Source organism: Anser brachyrhynchus (assembly GCF_964034855.1).
Source record: "Anser brachyrhynchus genome assembly, chromosome: 1".
NCBI classification, from domain to species: Eukaryota; Metazoa; Chordata; class Aves; order Anseriformes; family Anatidae; genus Anser; species Anser brachyrhynchus.
The window spans coordinates 72,328,069-72,345,932 of record NC_137694.1 but is presented as its reverse complement, the minus strand read 5'-3'; the positions used below and the strand labels follow the sequence as shown (position 1 = coordinate 72,345,932).

General features: G+C 35.8%; 2 protein-coding genes across 12 annotated transcripts in view; one reads left to right on the top strand and one right to left on the bottom strand.

Annotated features, from left to right (window-relative positions):
- Nucleotides 1-13,341, top strand: part of PPARA (peroxisome proliferator activated receptor alpha) — a 74,059-nt gene extending 60,718 nt beyond the window's left edge. For all 9 annotated transcript variants that reach the window (XM_080576605.1, XM_080576606.1, XM_080576604.1 and 6 more), the window contains 3 exons: nt 1,116-1,318; nt 4,466-4,913; nt 5,506-13,341. In XM_080576605.1, the coding sequence (XP_080432731.1) occupies nt 1,116-1,318; nt 4,466-4,913; nt 5,506-5,753 (899 nt within the window). In that variant the 3' untranslated portion in view covers nt 5,754-13,341. The remainder of the gene's footprint in view (nt 1-1,115; nt 1,319-4,465; nt 4,914-5,505) is intronic.
- LOC308188034 (cysteine-rich DPF motif domain-containing protein 1-like) overlaps nt 9,514-17,864 on the bottom strand; it is a 27,300-nt gene continuing 18,949 nt past the window's right edge. For all 3 annotated transcript variants that reach the window (XM_080576633.1, XM_080576631.1, XM_080576632.1), the window contains one exon: nt 9,514-16,731. In XM_080576633.1, the coding sequence (XP_080432759.1) occupies nt 16,582-16,731 (150 nt within the window). In that variant the 3' untranslated portion in view covers nt 9,514-16,581. The remainder of the gene's footprint in view (nt 16,732-17,864) is intronic.

Sequence of the window (17,864 nt, the reverse complement as noted above, 5' to 3'; positions counted from 1 at the left end):
ACTAGCTTTATTAGCATTCTCAAAACCTTGCTTACTATCAGAGGGTAGGCCCCTCTATAAAATGGAGTTATTTTAGTTTTAAGATGAAACTGAAGAAGCATGTGGACATGCCTATTTTAGTGCTAAATGGCAAGAGCACTGGCCCAAGAAATGGGAGGACCACCATGTCCAGTGGGGTTTCAAACTCACATCTCCTGCCTTTCAAAAGGATGTACTAATGACTGGATTGCATATTCAAACTCTATTCTCCTCCTGTCCAGTTTTGAAGAGTTAATCTATTGATTCTGGGTCTGGGAGGAGATTTTGTTGACTATAACCTTTGTGCATAAATGAGAGTTTCTGGTCTGTTTTGTTCTCTCCAGTCAGTACAGGTACATTGAACTGAACATCCAGTGCCTAAAGAACTGAATGCCGTAGCCATTTCAAAATCAGCACTGAAATTTGGGCCTACCTCCCTGCACTGCTCCCTGCAGAGTTCCCCCAGGCATCTTTTGACGGAGCACTGGAACAGGCTGCCCAGGGACGTTGTGGAGTCTCCTTCTCTGGAGATATTCAAGGCCCGTCTGGACACCTACCTGGGCAGCCTGCTGTAAGGAACCTGCTTTGGCAGGGGGGTTGGACTTGATGATCTTTCGAGGTCCCTTCCAACCCCTGCAATTCTGTGATTCTGTGATCTCTCCAGTCAGTGTGTGTGCCCTCTGCTAAGCTCCTGACACAACTTTCCTCACTTAGCTTTTTAGAATTCCCATGGTGGACTTTGAGTTTCATGTTGGGCATTGCAGAACACAGAGAGGAGAGAAAAAGATACAACTACTTAGTGTAGAAGGAAAAAGGTATGCATTCTACATCATTGCAGATACCAGATCTTGTTTTGAAATGTCTGATTACTTTCAGTGTAGTACACTAACCTGACGAGTCAGGTTTCATTAGTTGGGTCTCAGTCACTGTCTGTGTTGGAAAGGATAAGACTACTTCACTCATGAATTTATCATAGTAAGTCTGCTACTTCTACCTCAGTTTTTCTAGATGGAAAATCTTACTGCTCTATTCAGCAATGGAAAAAGGTGTAGGTTTTTGTATAACATGTTTGTTTTACAATTATGTCTTCCTATCAGCAATACGTTTTGGACGAATGCCAAGGTCTGAGAAGGCCAAGTTGAAGGCAGAAATTCTAACAGGTGAAAGTTATATTGAAGATTCAGAAATGGCAGATCTTAAATCACTTGCTAAAAGAATTCATGATGCTTACCTGAAAAACTTCAATATGAACAAGGTTAAAGCCAGAGTCATCCTTGCAGGCAAAACTAATAACAATCCAGTAAGTACTTTTGCTGTAACTTTAAAGTAAAGCTGGAAAACACGTAAGGTGGTACAATGATTTGTTAAACTTGTAAGCAAATCTTTCAGAAAATAAATAACATGCTAATATGGAAATGAAATATACAAAAAAGAATACCTGTAGTAAATGTAATTGCTTTTAGCCACTATAAGAACAAGAAAAAGTTTTAGGAACCTTAAATTATAGTAGAGAGATAAGGGAAATAAAATTAGTTCTTAATCAAGAAACAGAATGTGAATACCTCTTGCTATGGGTGGGGGAAAATGGTTCAGATTTAATTTCCTAGTGTGAAAGTCGGGGAAAAAAATAATTCAAATGCTTTTCAGCCACAGATACCAGGATAAATACTGTTATCTTCTAGGGCGTACAGAAGCTCTGAATGACTCTTGTTCTAATCACAGCAGTATAAATGGTAGGAGAGGAAAGAGAACTTGAGTTTGTAATTCTTTGTTAACAGTTCTTCCCACTTCCTCATGCAGCCTTCCTGGTCTTAAATGTATGGTTATTTTGAAAAGGAGAAGCAAACAAGTTTCTGATGACATGTATGCTATACTGTTTATTTTTCTTACAGGATAATTTATCCAAGATTTTATAACAAATTGTTATATGTTCTCATATAACAAACTGTTATGTTACATGTTCTCTATGAATTTTTACTTATAGTACTTTGGTCATTACTAATTAATATGTATTGTGCAATATTTACTCACCAGTTGCACAACATCTTTGAGATTTAACTGTGAGCCATACTGTTTTGACAATGTGCATAACTCTCCTAGAAATGATTGAATACGGCAAGGAAATCAACATTGGACAATGAAGAACTTGGTCTAGGTTCTGCTATCAACTGCTTTTTGTTCTGTAGCACACAAGATTGTAAGGACTGACTTGTTTCACTTTAGCTACAATTTCTTTAATTCTATTGTGATTTATCATATAGAGAAGATAAAATCAGTGGTAAAATAGGAGTCTTACTTTCAGGATGAATCTGGGGGGAAGACATTTTAAGTATAACATAATAAAAATTGTGTAAATATGGGAATAAGCATTAAGAAAATTGTAAGCAACCTGTCTTCGAAGTTATAGAATTTGGCCTATTATAGTCTAGTCTAGACAAGCATACAAGCTTCTGTATTAAAAGAGAAACATATGAATAATGCCAGTCTTTTTCTCTGGGTTGATGAGGTGCTTAAAAATTAAGAACAACCCATAAGCCATAAACCTTTTTGGGGGTACAAGCTGACATAAGCCTACAGTAAATACCATGCTTTAACACCTTACCAAGTAGCCACCTCTCCACATAGCCCTTTTCAAGCTTGCTACCATGTCAGAATCATAAATTGCAATATTTAATATACATGCAGAGATCCTAGATCTCTACATCTTAATTTTTGTGTTTGTATTTATGGGATGAAGTTGATGTAATGGCTCTCAGATTATAGTCATCTGATTAACCAGGTAATAGTGGCTCGCATGTATCCTATTGAATTTACAAGTGAAAATTGATGAGGAATCGGAGCTAATATATTGCAAACAGGCTGTTCCTTTATTCTTCAATATTCAGGAAAAAGGAGAGAGTTTTTCAGCTATTTCATCATCTCTTCTGGGGAAAAAAAAAATCCCTAAACAAAAACAAATTTTGAGGGGGTTGTTGGTAATTAATAATCCACCTGTTTCTGAACTATGCATTAACATTTCATTTCAGAGAATCCTAATTCTTGGCATCACTATAACTCATCTCAGAACAAACTAGCATTTTTCATGATGACGAGATGTCCTTTTTAAATTTGGATCCCAAGACCTTGACATTACCTGTTTTCTGCATATTGAAATGATGATAAATTCCAAAAGAATTTACATGACAGATTACATCTAACTAAGTTCAAAAAGTGGTGTTTGATTGTTCTGCTGCTTTTCTCTCATATCCACCTGCACATAAAAAGTTCTGTACTAAGTACAGAAATGTGATGGAATTGTTCTAAGCACTTGAAAAAGTGTACAACATTCAAAGTGGTTCAGTGGATTGTAGGGAAAATTTAATGTTTTACAGTTTTCTAAGTAAAATAAGTGAATTCTATTTATAAAGGAATACAAAAAATTGTCCATGATGTTTAATCTGAGATAAGCAAAACAGCATAGGGATGGTACTTCGCTTAGCATTTAAGGAAATAACATTTATGTTCAAGGCCAGTTGCCATGACTTTGATAGACTGGGAAGCATTGTTGGTTTGTTTGGTTGGTTGGTTTTGTTTTGTTTGTTTGCTTCTTTGTTTTTCTTTCATAAATAGTCCTTTGTTTTGTTTTGATTACTGCTCTTCAGATATATATCAAAATATTTTTGAGTTCTGGTTGATTCTTAAGAAAGTGGGAATGCTTCTTTATGTGATGCTTTTAAGAGACCAGCTCATCATATTGTAATGCACATACCTTTTTAAATAGAGGGGTTTTTATTTATGGAAAAAATGGTGATCGAGACTGAAATTTAGTGTTGTCTGACATTCTAGTGGGATCTGGGTTTAGAGATGACTTAGCACTAACAGTAGCTAGAAAGGTGAGCTGAATTTATGTGGAAGAACAGCTGAGACCTAGTCTATGAAAATCTGATAATGAACGCAAGAGTAATAGATGAGTCATGTTCTTGTGTAAACATGCTGTCCTATATTTGAATGATTGTCTGTATTCCCCTTAGGATACTTCAGGAAAGCATCACGATGTGCATCAAGTGTAGTTAGTTTAGGAATTTATAGGAAAGTAGGAAGAATAACCTGGACTACTGGAGAAGGTAATACACGTCTTTTGAGAACCTTCTGGGTCTTACTCTGAGATGGATATATATATATACTACACACAGTACTTCTGGATATTCACTGCAAATACGTCATGCATATTTACATTTTGTTTTTTGCTGAGTCATTTGCAGGGCAGACTTGATCTAAGACATTGCATTTTGTAGTTCAGTAATGTGTGGTTTCTCTTTATGCAGAAATATGAAAGAACTCAAAGTTTATTGATAGATGAAAACTGATTAGTATGAAACTTATAAGGTTCATCAAAATTCAGTTGTTTAGGAAACCAATGATTAATAGCTTTGATTTTGTCAATGAATTAATACTGTTTTCTCTGTAGCCATTTGTTATACACGATATGGATACCTTGTGCATGGCAGAGAAGACCCTTGTGGCAAAACTGGTAGCCAATGGAATTCAGAATAAGGAAGCAGAAGTTCGAATCTTCCACTGCTGCCAGTGTACTTCTGTAGAGACTGTCACAGAACTTACTGAATTTGCCAAATCTATCCCTGGCTTCTCCAATCTTGACTTGAATGATCAAGTGACGCTGTTGAAATACGGAGTTTATGAAGCCATCTTTGCTATGTTAGCATCTGTAATGAACAAGGATGGGATGCTGGTAGCCTATGGAAATGGTTTTATAACACGGGAGTTCCTGAAAAGTCTGAGAAAGCCGTTCTGTGATATAATGGAGCCAAAATTTGATTTTGCAATGAAATTCAATGCACTGGAATTGGATGATAGCGATATATCCCTTTTTGTCGCTGCCATCATTTGCTGTGGAGGTAAGCACTACGTATTTGTTCTTCAAGGCAGCAAATTTTCAAGTTAGAGAGGGGTCTAATTACTCTGCATTTTTAAAAATGGAACGTGAAGTCCGATGGCGTGTTTTTGTTTGGGGCTTGGCAGATTTTTTATGAGTTTAGGACTGGGTAGAAAACAGTATTTTTACCTACAAAATGGGCAGAAAAACAGTTTGTAAAGAGATTGGAGGCAGATGCAGGTTATAGCTTTGCTCATCTTTGACTCTTGCTGATTGTTCATTTCCAGGGTGGAGGGTGTTTTGTTTTATGTTTCTTTTCCTTGCTTTTGTAGCATGGGTTGTATTTAGTACTATGAACTCTCTCCTCAAGTAAGTGTGGGCATTGAAAACAATCTGTCCTGAGGGGTAACGAAAGACTACTTTTCTATTACTGTAATAAAGATTTACTTTGAGCCTGTTTCAAACCTGTTGAAATTAATGAGAATATTTTCATTGCCCTTAGTGTATAATGTAAATTTACACTGTAGCCTACAACATAGAATCTTTGAAGTAGCATACAATAAAGAATATTTTTAAAATTATGACATGTATTTTTCTGTTTGTTTTGAGAATAGATCGTCCTGGTCTTGTAAATGTAGGACACATTGAAAAAATGCAAGAGAGCATTGTGCACGTACTGAAACTTCATTTGCAAACCAACCATCCTGATGATACCTTCCTCTTCCCAAAACTTCTTCAAAAAATGGCTGACCTCCGACAACTTGTCACGGAACATGCTCAACTTGTTCAGATAATCAAGAAGACTGAATCTGATGCACATTTACACCCTTTACTACAGGAAATCTACAGGGATATGTATTAAGGATTTTTAGTATTTTGTCCACAATATTTAAAGACAACAGCAATATTAATAATAGATGGGAGCAAAACTACTCAGTTATCGGCTGATCACTCAGTTCAGAGCATGAACAGTTTAAAAGCTAGGTAACTGGAGTGCTACACTTTTGGTTTGGGTTCTTTTCTCTTTTAAAAGAGTTCTGCAGAAAAACACTGATTATAATGCTCATGAAGTGTCTTGCAGCGGTTCTTTTATTTGGAAATCTGAAGATTGGTAAGGAATTCGTATTTGTATAATAAATCAGAATGCTAAGTAACAGAAATGAAAAAAAAAATACATATTTCCTCTTGGCTTAGTCATTTAGAGTTAAAATAACAAATTCAGCAAATTCTTTCCAGCTATATATACATGAAGATTACACATTCTTGGCTAACAGTAATTACTGAGAACCAACTAATGATTTTTCTTAAAGGCAGTCAGTCTAGGTGTATCAAATGGTTTGATATTATTGCATATACACTTCTAAAAAATTTGAAAGACTTTGATGTGCCACTGCTTGAATTTCATGAAGTGCAGTACAGCTTCATATAGTATGACATTGGTGTACCTTGGGATTAGCATGTTGAAAAGAAGTACTTTTGAGAAATTAAATAAAATCCTAAGTGGTATCTAAAGTACAACAGATATGCTCCATTCAGATGTTTCTTGAAGAGTAAATGTGATAAGCAAAGGAACCCTTGTCTGGAAAGGGTTTTAAGGAAATACAAAAATGTCCTTGGGGAAAAATATGTCATACTATATGTATTTTGGAGAACTTGTAGTAGCTCAAGCTGCAGTTTTGGCTTAAAGTTACAATTTTTAATTAATCTGAGTTTTGGAGAGACTGAAAAATCTGATCCTAGTACAGAAATAAATAATTTCAACTGCACGGTATTCCAGTGCAGTGATAGCTTTTCAGTGATCATTTCTGAAGAAAAGATTATATAAGAAAAGCACTTTCTTTCTTGTCCTGTATTTTGGCAGTATAGAATCTTTGGAACTTGTTTACTTTTCTGATGAGTACACTATTATATTTTTTCTTTTTTCAATTATCCTCTCAGATATATTCCTATTCTTCCATAGGCCTTGTCCATACAGGTAATAGCTAGATTATTTCACCAAGTTTTGTCCTTGTCCTTACAACCATAGTGGATGAGGTGACGGTATTACCAAGAGTGGAGTTTGTTAATTGTGTAATATTAAAGAGAGTACAGTCGAGAGTACCTGAGGGCATATGGTGGTTTTACAAGAGTACTTATCCTTGATGCAAAATAAGCCAAAAGGAAACTGCTTGACTTCGGTATTTACAGGGTCCTTTATCAGAGATTAATGCACAAAATGTGAAAGCAAATACTAGTTGCATGCAAAGCACTGTACTATTTCTTTTTCTTGACATTTTTTAATTTCCTTTTTATTGGTAATTTCCTGGTATTTCTACATAAATTCCTACATAATACTGGTAATTTCCTTTTATTATTCCGTTATTTTACTATCAGTTTCATAACACAAAATAATCAGAAGCCAATCTTAGTATTTTCACAATAGTTAAGCTTTCAGTTGCACAGGAGAACACATTGTGCTTGTTTTATTGTAGCATGTTCGAAGACTTCAGAATCTTAAACCTTTACTGAAAAAAATAAGTTAGTTGGATAAAGTGAGAGCATCATAAAATGAGGCTTATTTTTGTCACAACATCTGTTTTTTAAAGGCCCACTGGCATGGCTAAACACTGACTGGTCAAATTACAGATTTGAAAATAATTTGTTCTTTATCTAGGTGATGGCCATTAGCACAGGTCTTAGTGTGAAATACTAAAGTATTGGCCTTACATTTGGTGACCATCTAAGGCAGGATAGGTGCAATAGATGGATATGCACAAAACTCCCTCACCTTCTCTGTCAACTACCTTCTGCTCTCCCCAGCTGGGAGAGCATAAGCGTTATGTTACAACTACTTCTAACACTTAATTAAGAGAAGTTTGTTTGTCTTACCAGGAAACAGTGGATGAGAAATGTGTTGTTGTCTGTGTCTTGCAGCAATATACAGTATGCCCTCAGAAACAACAAGAGGATTTTAGCAATGATGCTGCTTGATTCTTCAATTCAGCCTTGCCTTACTATGGGCTGTGGGCTTTAGGCAATGGATATGCTCTACTGCTTACTCCAATAAAAAAAAAAGTGTCAAAATGTCATGATGGCATACTAAGGATCTGTACATGTGGCATGGCATCCATCTATAGGAAGTGTGTAGTGCAGTGCTTAGCACACTCAGCGCAGCTGATGGCAGTCTAAATTCTAACTTTGGAGACTCTAATAGCAAACTGTCTTAAGCTGAGTCTTAAATACAAGCTGCATTTTTTTCCCCAAAGCTCAGATGTGGGCAAAACGCAAATTTGAAAGTGCTGTTCCATTGTTTGCATGTACTGAAGTTTCTCATTAAAAACAAACAAACAAACAGACACAATCACTGCAGACAAAATGTATTTTCTCTGTTCTTGTTTTCAAAATTGGCTAAAACGCTTTACTGAAACTTTTCAAAAACATGGAAAATTTAATAATGAATACTTAACTTTGGCAAAATTATGAAGAATTGAAAACAGCATTGTTCAGTGGAAAGCATAATGCAGCTGCTCTGTAAAAGGATCCCACTATACGCTTTAGGAAAGTGAGTAATTTGCGTTTTTCCTATTCTGGATGCATTTTCTTTTTTTTATTATTTAAAAAAGCATGCATATTTTTAATAATTCCTTGGACAACGGCATTTGATTTCTGTTTTAAATTAAATCATGGACCTTTAAACATGGAAAGAACACATTGTGAATTACAGAAATATGAATGAAATGTTAACGTAGCCTAAAATTCTGGATAAATTCCGCTGTCTGCAGGGTTGCAGTGTGCACATATCCACAGTATCTTCGAAGAATGACACAGAGCAGACAATTCACTTCCTGAGTGTTAATGTACAAAAGAAGTTCTTAATTGCAGCATTACACATCTAATAAAGCATACTAACAGAGTACACATCGGCTACTTCTGTAGATGACTGCAGTAGGCATTTGCCAACCAGATGTCAACAAATGACTCCATTTGTGTTCATTTTCTGGAATTTTGGAGTCTGCCAAGTTTTAGATGTATTACTGAGGAGCCTTCAGCATCTCCACCTTTTAGAGATCGTCTAATATTTTAATCTATGGAGGGAAATAAAGTGATCAGATTTTAGAATAAAGATTTGTTAAAGGCTTACTGGCTTATTATGTATAGTTTTGATCTGATTCATACCTACACTAAGTTATTTTAATATCATAGCACTGAAGAGCCCTCGTTAGGCACCAGGTACCCACAAACAGCTTAGAACAAGAGACCACAAGTGGAGAGAGAAAAATCCTAGGGAGCAATGGTACAACTTAACGTTTTCAGCAAACCTACAGCCTATTCAATTTTTAGGGTTGTTTGGTTTTTTGCTTTATTGGGATCCAAGAGGTACTTTGATAGAGGGGAAAACAAACAAACAAACAAAACAATTTGTGTCAAACATTAGGGAAATCTAATATTCATTTTTACCTCTCTAATATTTTGTTTAAAGGTGTACTGTTTTCTGTGCACAGCTGTCCTTAAAAAAAAAAAAAAGTTACATTGTACCTGTTAAATTTCAGATGTCCGCTTTCATTTTAAAAAACTAATTGTCTGGCAATAGACAGGAATGCTTTCCACTTACAGAAATTGAATCTTTCTTGGCATTTAAAGAATTTTTCTTTTTTTTTTTTTTTTTAAATTTAATTGCCATTTCCATGTGCCTTTGTGCTTTGGTTCTAGCCAGCTGCTAGAAAGCTGAAGTGTTGCCAAAGAGCATATTTTAGCTTTATTTCTGGCCTGCACAGATTTAGGAAATACCAGCAGTTGCACTAAGTCCGTTCTCATGAGAGAGCTAGCACAAGTTTGCAAATCAAAGAGCTTATAATAAGCATCTAAACATTTGTTTGTTTATTCAAACTGCTAAAGCTTTGGAGATTTCCTCATCACGAGAGCTGGGTCACATAATATTAAATTTGAATTTCCTCCTTATTTCTAATGGAAAGCCTGGACAAGTTAGCATCTATGACAGAGAAACTGGAGGTTACACCATAGCTGCCTCTGCTCTGTCTGAAGAGGAACAATTTCAGCTCTGTCTCTCCTTAAAAGCAACCATGTTACTTAGTTGAAAATCTGCAACTGCATTTAACAAATGCATTTGCAGCTGTTTGGATATTACTTAAGCATAAGTTCTTATAAATAATGGTCCTTCCCTGAAAACCCTAATCCTTTAGTAAGTGTTGATATGTAAGGTGTAGTATGGTATCTGATACTTGCTTATATCTCAAGTGCTTTCTTGATAATAAGTTGCCTTTTTTTTTTTTAGTCTAGATTGAATCAGCTTTGCTATCCTCTTACTAGAGATTTAAATTATATGTGGGTTTGATCTAAGAGTATTGATAATATTATGTACTGTGGGATATTTTAATTTAATGTAATACTGTTTCTTCATGTTTCAATTTGTAAAATACCAGAATATAATTGCAAGGTATAAACTTTCACTAAATTATATTACAGAGGTGCTTTAAGAAAAATATGTAAATTATTTAATTTAAATATGTGTTTCGTACTTTATCTTGTGAACCCTTTTGTACAGTGAGGAAAGATTTACTTTTATGGGTAAGGATGGTGGGCCTGAAGTCAAAGACAAACAGCTGTTTATTCCCATGTAGTCTTTATTCCTCTATCATTTGCGAAGTATCAGAAATTCTGCAACTTATGAATTATTGGTATTGATAATTGTAACCAAATTTTAAAATGTACTTTCACATAGAACATAGACTTCATTTTATTTCATCTTAATAGAAGTAAGTCTAGGTTAGGAAGAGCTCTAATTTCAAAACAGAGTTAATATTATCAATGTTTTAATTCAAGTTCACCAACAGGAAAGATAAATAAGTTCATCTTTGCTTTACAGCACAGTATAGTAGTTTATTTTCCTCAAAAGACTGAAAAGAACTAAAAAGAGGTAGATTCTCTAAGTACTGCATTATTGTTATTTTCTGAGAAACTGATCTGTGGTTTACTAGAAATAACAATGTATATTGACAATTATTTCCTTTTATCTGCATGGAGGTTGATCTGCAGTTCTTATAGATGTGTTTTTAAAAAGTAATTTGGCAGTGCAAAACAAAACACAGGAAAGCCAATAATGGTATTTCAATAGGAGTGTTCCCTTTACAGTTTTAAGTAGAGATGAATTCAGAGCCTTCTCATGGGTATTCTGTGTCCTGTGATTCATGTGTGACAATATGTGCCTCCAGTGCTCCCGCTAATGAATCCTGGTGTAGGAGCAAAATGTACCAGGAATGTTCCTGCAATGATTTATACTTACTGTATCTTATTTTTAATAGATAAAATTGTATTTCCCAAATTGCTGCAGCTTGAAATTTTTACTTGGTCAGCGTGATCATGCAGGTATGTTGTCTATTACGATGATTTTGTCAAATTTTTTAAAGCTCTACTGAACTTTCTTGTGGTAACCTACAGCTACTTTTCTGAATTTCTTAAGCAGCAATGGAAAAAACACAACCTGTAAAAGGTACCATCAGATATATCACTTTACATTGCAAATATTTGATCTAAATTCACTGTTAACTAAGCCCGTCCTGGGCAAGGGTATTCCTCTTCTGTTTTCCCTAAAGTGCTTACAGTTCTTAAAGCTTTTTCAGCTTCTGAAGCTGTTTGTTTTTTTTTTCCTTTCCATCTTTCCCTTGATCTTCTTGATTGTATTAGTGCTATCTTGTCAGATTCCTCTGCAAGGATGTTTGAAAACAGAATTTCTACTGCAGGGACCTCAATTTCAGATGAGCTGAAATTTGGGGGATAGGCTACATGCACAAAAGAGATTAAGCTCATTACAGGCTCGGCTTTAAATAAGGACTGGACTGCACGATCAGGCGTAAGGTACTTAAAGCCATTTTTAAGTATTTTGGTGTATTTTCTCAGGTTGGGTATGCATGTACAGTAATCCCCGTTATGGAAGAAAAGAGCATAATCAATGCAAAAAGTTTTATGGCATTCTTTACCCCTGAAAGAAAAAAAAATGGTGGTAGAAAATATTGACCGACCAAAATATTGACAACATGCAAATGGTGTATTCTCCCACTGTGTAGGTGTGAAAACATTCAATATTGATGTGCAGCAGGAATTGTAAGATTAGCAAAACTGCTTGGTGATTCATATGCAATTAACCACGCCGAGTGCTGTTCACATCCAGACTTATTACCTCTGCATATTCGCATACTACAGGTATGTTTTGCCACATAATAGCTGGCTAGTGTAGGGATTGCCTTCATGAAAACACAGTGCCTTTGCCCTTGTTCTATGATTCCATGCCCTCCTTCTAGTTAGTACTGCTGCACTGTTGAGGGCTGTTGGTGATGCTGTGTGCAGGTGCTCACCACGAGCTCCCTTGGGCAGCTCCTCACTGAGCAGACTGATGATGTTCATCTGCTGCTGTCCTGTGGTGCAGAGAAGGGGAGGAAGCTGCGTCTGAGTCATTCACCCTGCTCCCTAGACAAACAAATCCTGTGGGATGGCGGGATGTGTGAAGCCATGTATCCACAAATATTTTCCTCTGGTTTCAGAAGTGGACAAACATTTATGGCTTTAGTTATTTCTTTAGTAATAACAAAGCTAATCAAAGTTTTAGTGTTACAGCTTTTAACAAGAACACCCCTTTTTACTGTTTGACATCTGGTTTATCAGCTTCTCAGATGAGCTGCATTTCATATTGCTCCTGCTATTTCACAATTTTTACAATTGCTCTTTCTTTAGGAATATAACAACAGTTTAATTACATCATGATGTTAAAACACTTCATCATGTCTTAAATTGTCTGTTATCTGATATGACACAAAAAAGCACATTTTGGTTAGTGTTGCCAAACTCTGATAAGTAGAGCTAACAAGTGTTTAATTATATCAATCAAGATATCAATATTAAAGAAAAAAAAAATCATTGTTTCCAGCCACCTTTTTTATTTTTATAGGAGTTTTTGGGTGTGTTTTGTTTTAAAGAGCAGACAATTCTTGCAGGGAGTAGTCAAACCTAATTCTCACGGAATGCATGTTTCCAGTAAAATACCACTAATTCAAGCCGAGTTCCCAAGTTTCTTTCTGTCAGAGCAATGCAAATGACATTTTCAAGAAAGAATGGAAGCCCTGGTCTCACAGGGATTTGTAGGAAAGACAGTCACTCACTTGTATATGTAAAAATTACATATAGCTAAATATGATAATGGATTCTCAAGTGTTACCAGCCTCCTGATTGAGAATGAAAAAACTTGAAGTAAACATTTTTCTTCTTTTTTACATTCTGATTTTTTTTCACTTCTCCTTAAAAAATAAGAGGTTGGATTCAGTGTTTGTATAGAGACTGGTAGGAACCTATGCGCTTTAAAAAGAAAAATGTCATCCTGTAAGACTGAATGTAAACACAGTTACTTTGAAATATGTTTTTGCCTTAATGGTTTAAAAAAATAAAGTATTTTTAAAATGAAATTAATGACACGTGCCAATCTTTTATTTCCAGGAAAATAACTCATGGTGGTGGTGTGGTTTTGACACAAACATCGTTGTTACCCTCTGCTGGCTGCCTCTTGTACTTTATCCAAAGCTGTGGCCATGTCTTAACTGAATCCCTCTTTTGATGAATGTGCACACATGAATAGCTTTTATGAACAAGCAAGTAGCTCTGTTCTGAACTCATATACAACCACTTAGGTTCTCAACTGATAGCTTGTATAAATATTTGCAGAATCAGAACCTGGGGAGTGCTGGGTGGTGGCACACCTGGGGAATCCTCCCAGGTTCTCTTCTCCCTCCCATTGTTCTTCTTGTGAGAATACCAGTGGCATGAATGGGTGTTTTGTGTGCTTCCAGTGTAATTAAGACTTCTAATGATTTTGCCTTAATTTGATATAAATGCCCTCCTCCTTCAGAAAACACTTAGCTGCTTAACTTTATACCAGGGAGTAATCATGCAATTTTAGTAGTGAGCAAGAGCGGATAAATCAAGCTTTGGTAGGCAGGGTGCCAAATTTTGGGGGGTTAGCATCAAGTATTTAAAAAAAAAATACTATATACATGTGCTATAAAATAAGATGTAGGTATTGCAAGCGTCTTTAAAGCTGTTTCAAATATCATTCTGTCTTTAAAGTGTTGATGTTTGCAAATTAACTGTTAGACAATCCTTTAAGTTAGAACATGTATGTAATATATACGCATTGTTTCCTTCAAGAATTGGGGGATTTACTGAATTGGTAAGAAAAATTACAGTGGAGGGTGAAGAATCACTTTTTTTTTTTCTTCTATCAGCTGTGTGTTGGAGCATTGAGGGTCTGGTTTTCAGCAGCAGAAAGTACTCGGGAACCTGATAAAACCAAGTTGTAAAGGCTCTGCATATCTTGAAAAGAGGGCCTCATAGCTGGTAAGTTTAGACATGATGGCATTTGGTCTGTAAAATCACATACATACTAAAACATTATGATAGAGAGACCATAATGCCCGTGTTCAGTTGGGAATATTAGAATGCAGAATACACAAGTTTTAATAGTTGGGCACAGATAATAACCCTTTACCGAATTATACGTAGGTCAGCCTTCTTACCCTAATGCATGGACCACAGATGACAACGTATCTGACAAATCTGGGCTACTGCACCATTTTGTGGTATTTGCTTGGAAGTAAGTTTTTCTTCAACTAAAAGGTGTGTGTAACCGGGTAACTGTGAAGCAGAGGTGTCCTTAACGTAGCATTTTCTGTTGTACTGTACTTAAACAAACTAGGTGTACAGGGCCAAATCAAAGATTTTCAGAATCGTTTCAGATTCTTCCCCCTTTTAATATGGATTCTACTCCCCCCTCCAGCTGAACTTAAGTACTTAAAGGTAGAGTAATTTCTGAGGGATTTAAATGATTCTTAGATTGTGATTGCAAAGATAATATTTATGAATAAATGAGTTAACTGCGCTTTCCTTAAAAGGCACAGAGAAGTTTGAATGGGAGGGAAAACAGCTCAGAGACTAGAGAGAACCTTCCCAGCACACAGTGGGTACACCTTCCAGGCCCGTAGCATGCCTGCACACCATACTACCCAAAGGCTCAATTCTTACTGAGGTGTGAACTGCTCTAGCCAAGCTTTTAAAACCTACTTTCAGGCTGAGAGTTAAAATACAACCTGTTGCAAACATTGTGAAATAAAGGAAATAAACACTTAGATGATGTTTGAGAAAGCCATTTGCCAGTATAAACACATGATATGATTTCACATAAGTATGTTGTTTTTTGTCAGCTTATACCTACAATTTTAAGATGGAAAGGCAATATGATTCCATTTATAGCACCTCACTCTTCAGAATTCTGATTTGAGCATAGGGTATGCCTCTGTCATTTGTACAAAGAGGATACACTACAACTTTTAAAGTGGGGGGAGGGTTGTCTAACATGAAACTGAAGTTTAATACTATTCATTTTAAATAAGTTTTATATCACTTTCTTTGAAAGAATAATACAGAAAGGACTCTGAAATATTAAGTTCTAACATGTAACTTTTTTAGGCAATTAATGATGCACATGTTTTTTATGTCTTAAAGCAACCAGAGCTTGAAAAATGTACTAATAGGTCCATCGTTGCTACTCTTACTAACTGCAAGAAATTCCAGTCTCCAACAGGGGAAACCAATATCCTGGGCTCAGTAAAAACAGAATGAAGGATTTTAAGACATTAGAAAGTCTTAAAGAACTTTAAAATATCTCATTACGTTGATTGCTTTTTAACAGATACACAGTTTTAAATTTAAATTTTCCTTGTAATTAAGTCAATGTCAACACAGATAATCATGAAACTAATATTTAAACTGAACAAATTGCTTTTTCCCTAACAATTTTTTTATGCTTTTTTCTTTTCTTTTTTTGACTGAAACTGTTCCTCAGATCTCTACTGTAGCTGTTCAATTGCCCAGTTTAGGAAAGAATTGAGCTTAGGAGCTGAACCTTTCTATTTCCAGATTAAGCTAGACGTAGTAAGGGTCCTTAACATCTCCTATTGCTGTGCAGACATGGGCTGGAAGATTGAGTAGAAAGTGACTGCAGACTTGCATCACATTTAAAATTTTTTTATTACATTATAAATGCTCTTACCTTCAGAAGTCTTAATGCTGTGATATTACTGAGATTAGGATCTTGAATCCAGGTATTTCTGTAGGTATCTATGACATTTTCTCCCAACAGTTTTATTTTAGACTTGAAAATAAAGCTTTGAATTCATTTCCTACTGTAATCTTACCAAGCTAGCACTGTCAGGTTAACACTTGGTATATATTAACTTTCTTGGACATATACCAAATTATATATACCAAATGGATAAATCTCCCTGATTTTTTCATAACACTGTAGGAGTGTCAAGAACAATACAAAACAGTAAAATAACAAATGAGAAATTTGGACATAGTTCCTATACTTTAACACTGTTTAGTTTTTTACTACATGCATTTGACATGTGACAACAGGCTTGTCTGCCTTTCTTTCTAACTTTTCAACACCTTAAGGCGTTACTGCTGGTGCTGCAACTGCTGCATGATGATGCTTGAAGCCAAGCCAGCTGCAAGGAAATACGTCACTGTTTTCTGTAGTAGTGAGCTGATAAAGGTCACTTCTTTAAAAGGAGCAACATGATAGTCTTAAAAAGGAGAGAGCAGAAAGCTAAGCCAAAGAACTGTCTCTCTCTCTTGTCCTTCAGTATTTATGTTCTTGTATCCATATTTTTACCAGGGAAGGATTTTTGCTGGGGCTTTCTTTTATCCATATCTTCTTGTATTTCCAAAGGAAAAGACTGTAGGTTTTCATTCACGCAGGGGAGACAGAACCTTTTGGAATAGAACAGACTACATTCCTGTTTAAAAAAAAAAATATAATAAGTATTGTTAGTGGTACACAAAATGGAACTGCTTAAATTCCAATCTCATTAAACCACGTTTGTATTTAGAATTCTTCTTCTGAATTAAATTATTCTTCCAGGTTAAAGAACAAAGCAATTTTGCTCCTTCCTTTTCAGTAATTCTAACATCTGGTTAGAGCTAACTGTGTGATAAATAAAAAACTGGACTGTAACAATTGCTAACCAAATGAACTATCACGTTGTTCATTTTAAAGAAGTGACCTTCATCAGCTTACTACTATAGAAAACAGTTACTCATTTCCTTACAACTGGCTTTTCCTTCAGCCACCATCCATGATTCTCCTGGAGTGATCACTAAATTCTGAACAGGATTTAATGGGTTAGCAGGAGCTGCTGTTGCTGATGGATTATCCCTGGAGAGTTACACAAGAATAAAGACATCAGTTCAGATAGATCATAACATCTTTCTGGGAGTAAGAGATTCTTCTAAAGCTAAATCTTCATTTAGCTTTTTGAGATTTCTCCTTACTGGGAGGATCTTTTGACTTCCTGCACTGGCATTTGAGACTTAAAGTCTCAGAAAGTTCTTCCTCACCAATTTCCACAAAATGGCCTAAGGGCAAACACTGTGACACTGTGATCTGGCATAGTTAACATTCAATTTGGTTAGCAAGTGTTACAGACCCCAAATTTATTTTTCATGCAGTTAGCTCTAACCAGATGCTACAGTTACGCAACAGGAACAAGCAAAATTGCTGGAATATTTTGATCTATTTGCAGTGCAGAGTTTGGACAACTGGAGGAGAAGTTTATTACAGTGTTATTTCTTTGCCCTGCACATGGTCCTGTTGTGCCCATCACTAAATTCCAAATAAGATTTAACGGGTAAGCTTGGGCTGGTGATGCTGATGGACTTATTCGTGGGGTTTTATGCATAAAGACATCAGATGGATCAGGACATCTTTTTGGGAGTAATGGATTCCATGGGTTTTACCTAAATAGCCAAGTTTTCCTCTTGCCATGGTCATTTGTGGCTGGTCTTTCTCTGGGGGCTTGGCTTGGATCTTTCCGCATTTCTGGTCTCGCTTTTGTTTCCCATGCCTCTACCTGCACTTCAGCAGCAGGCA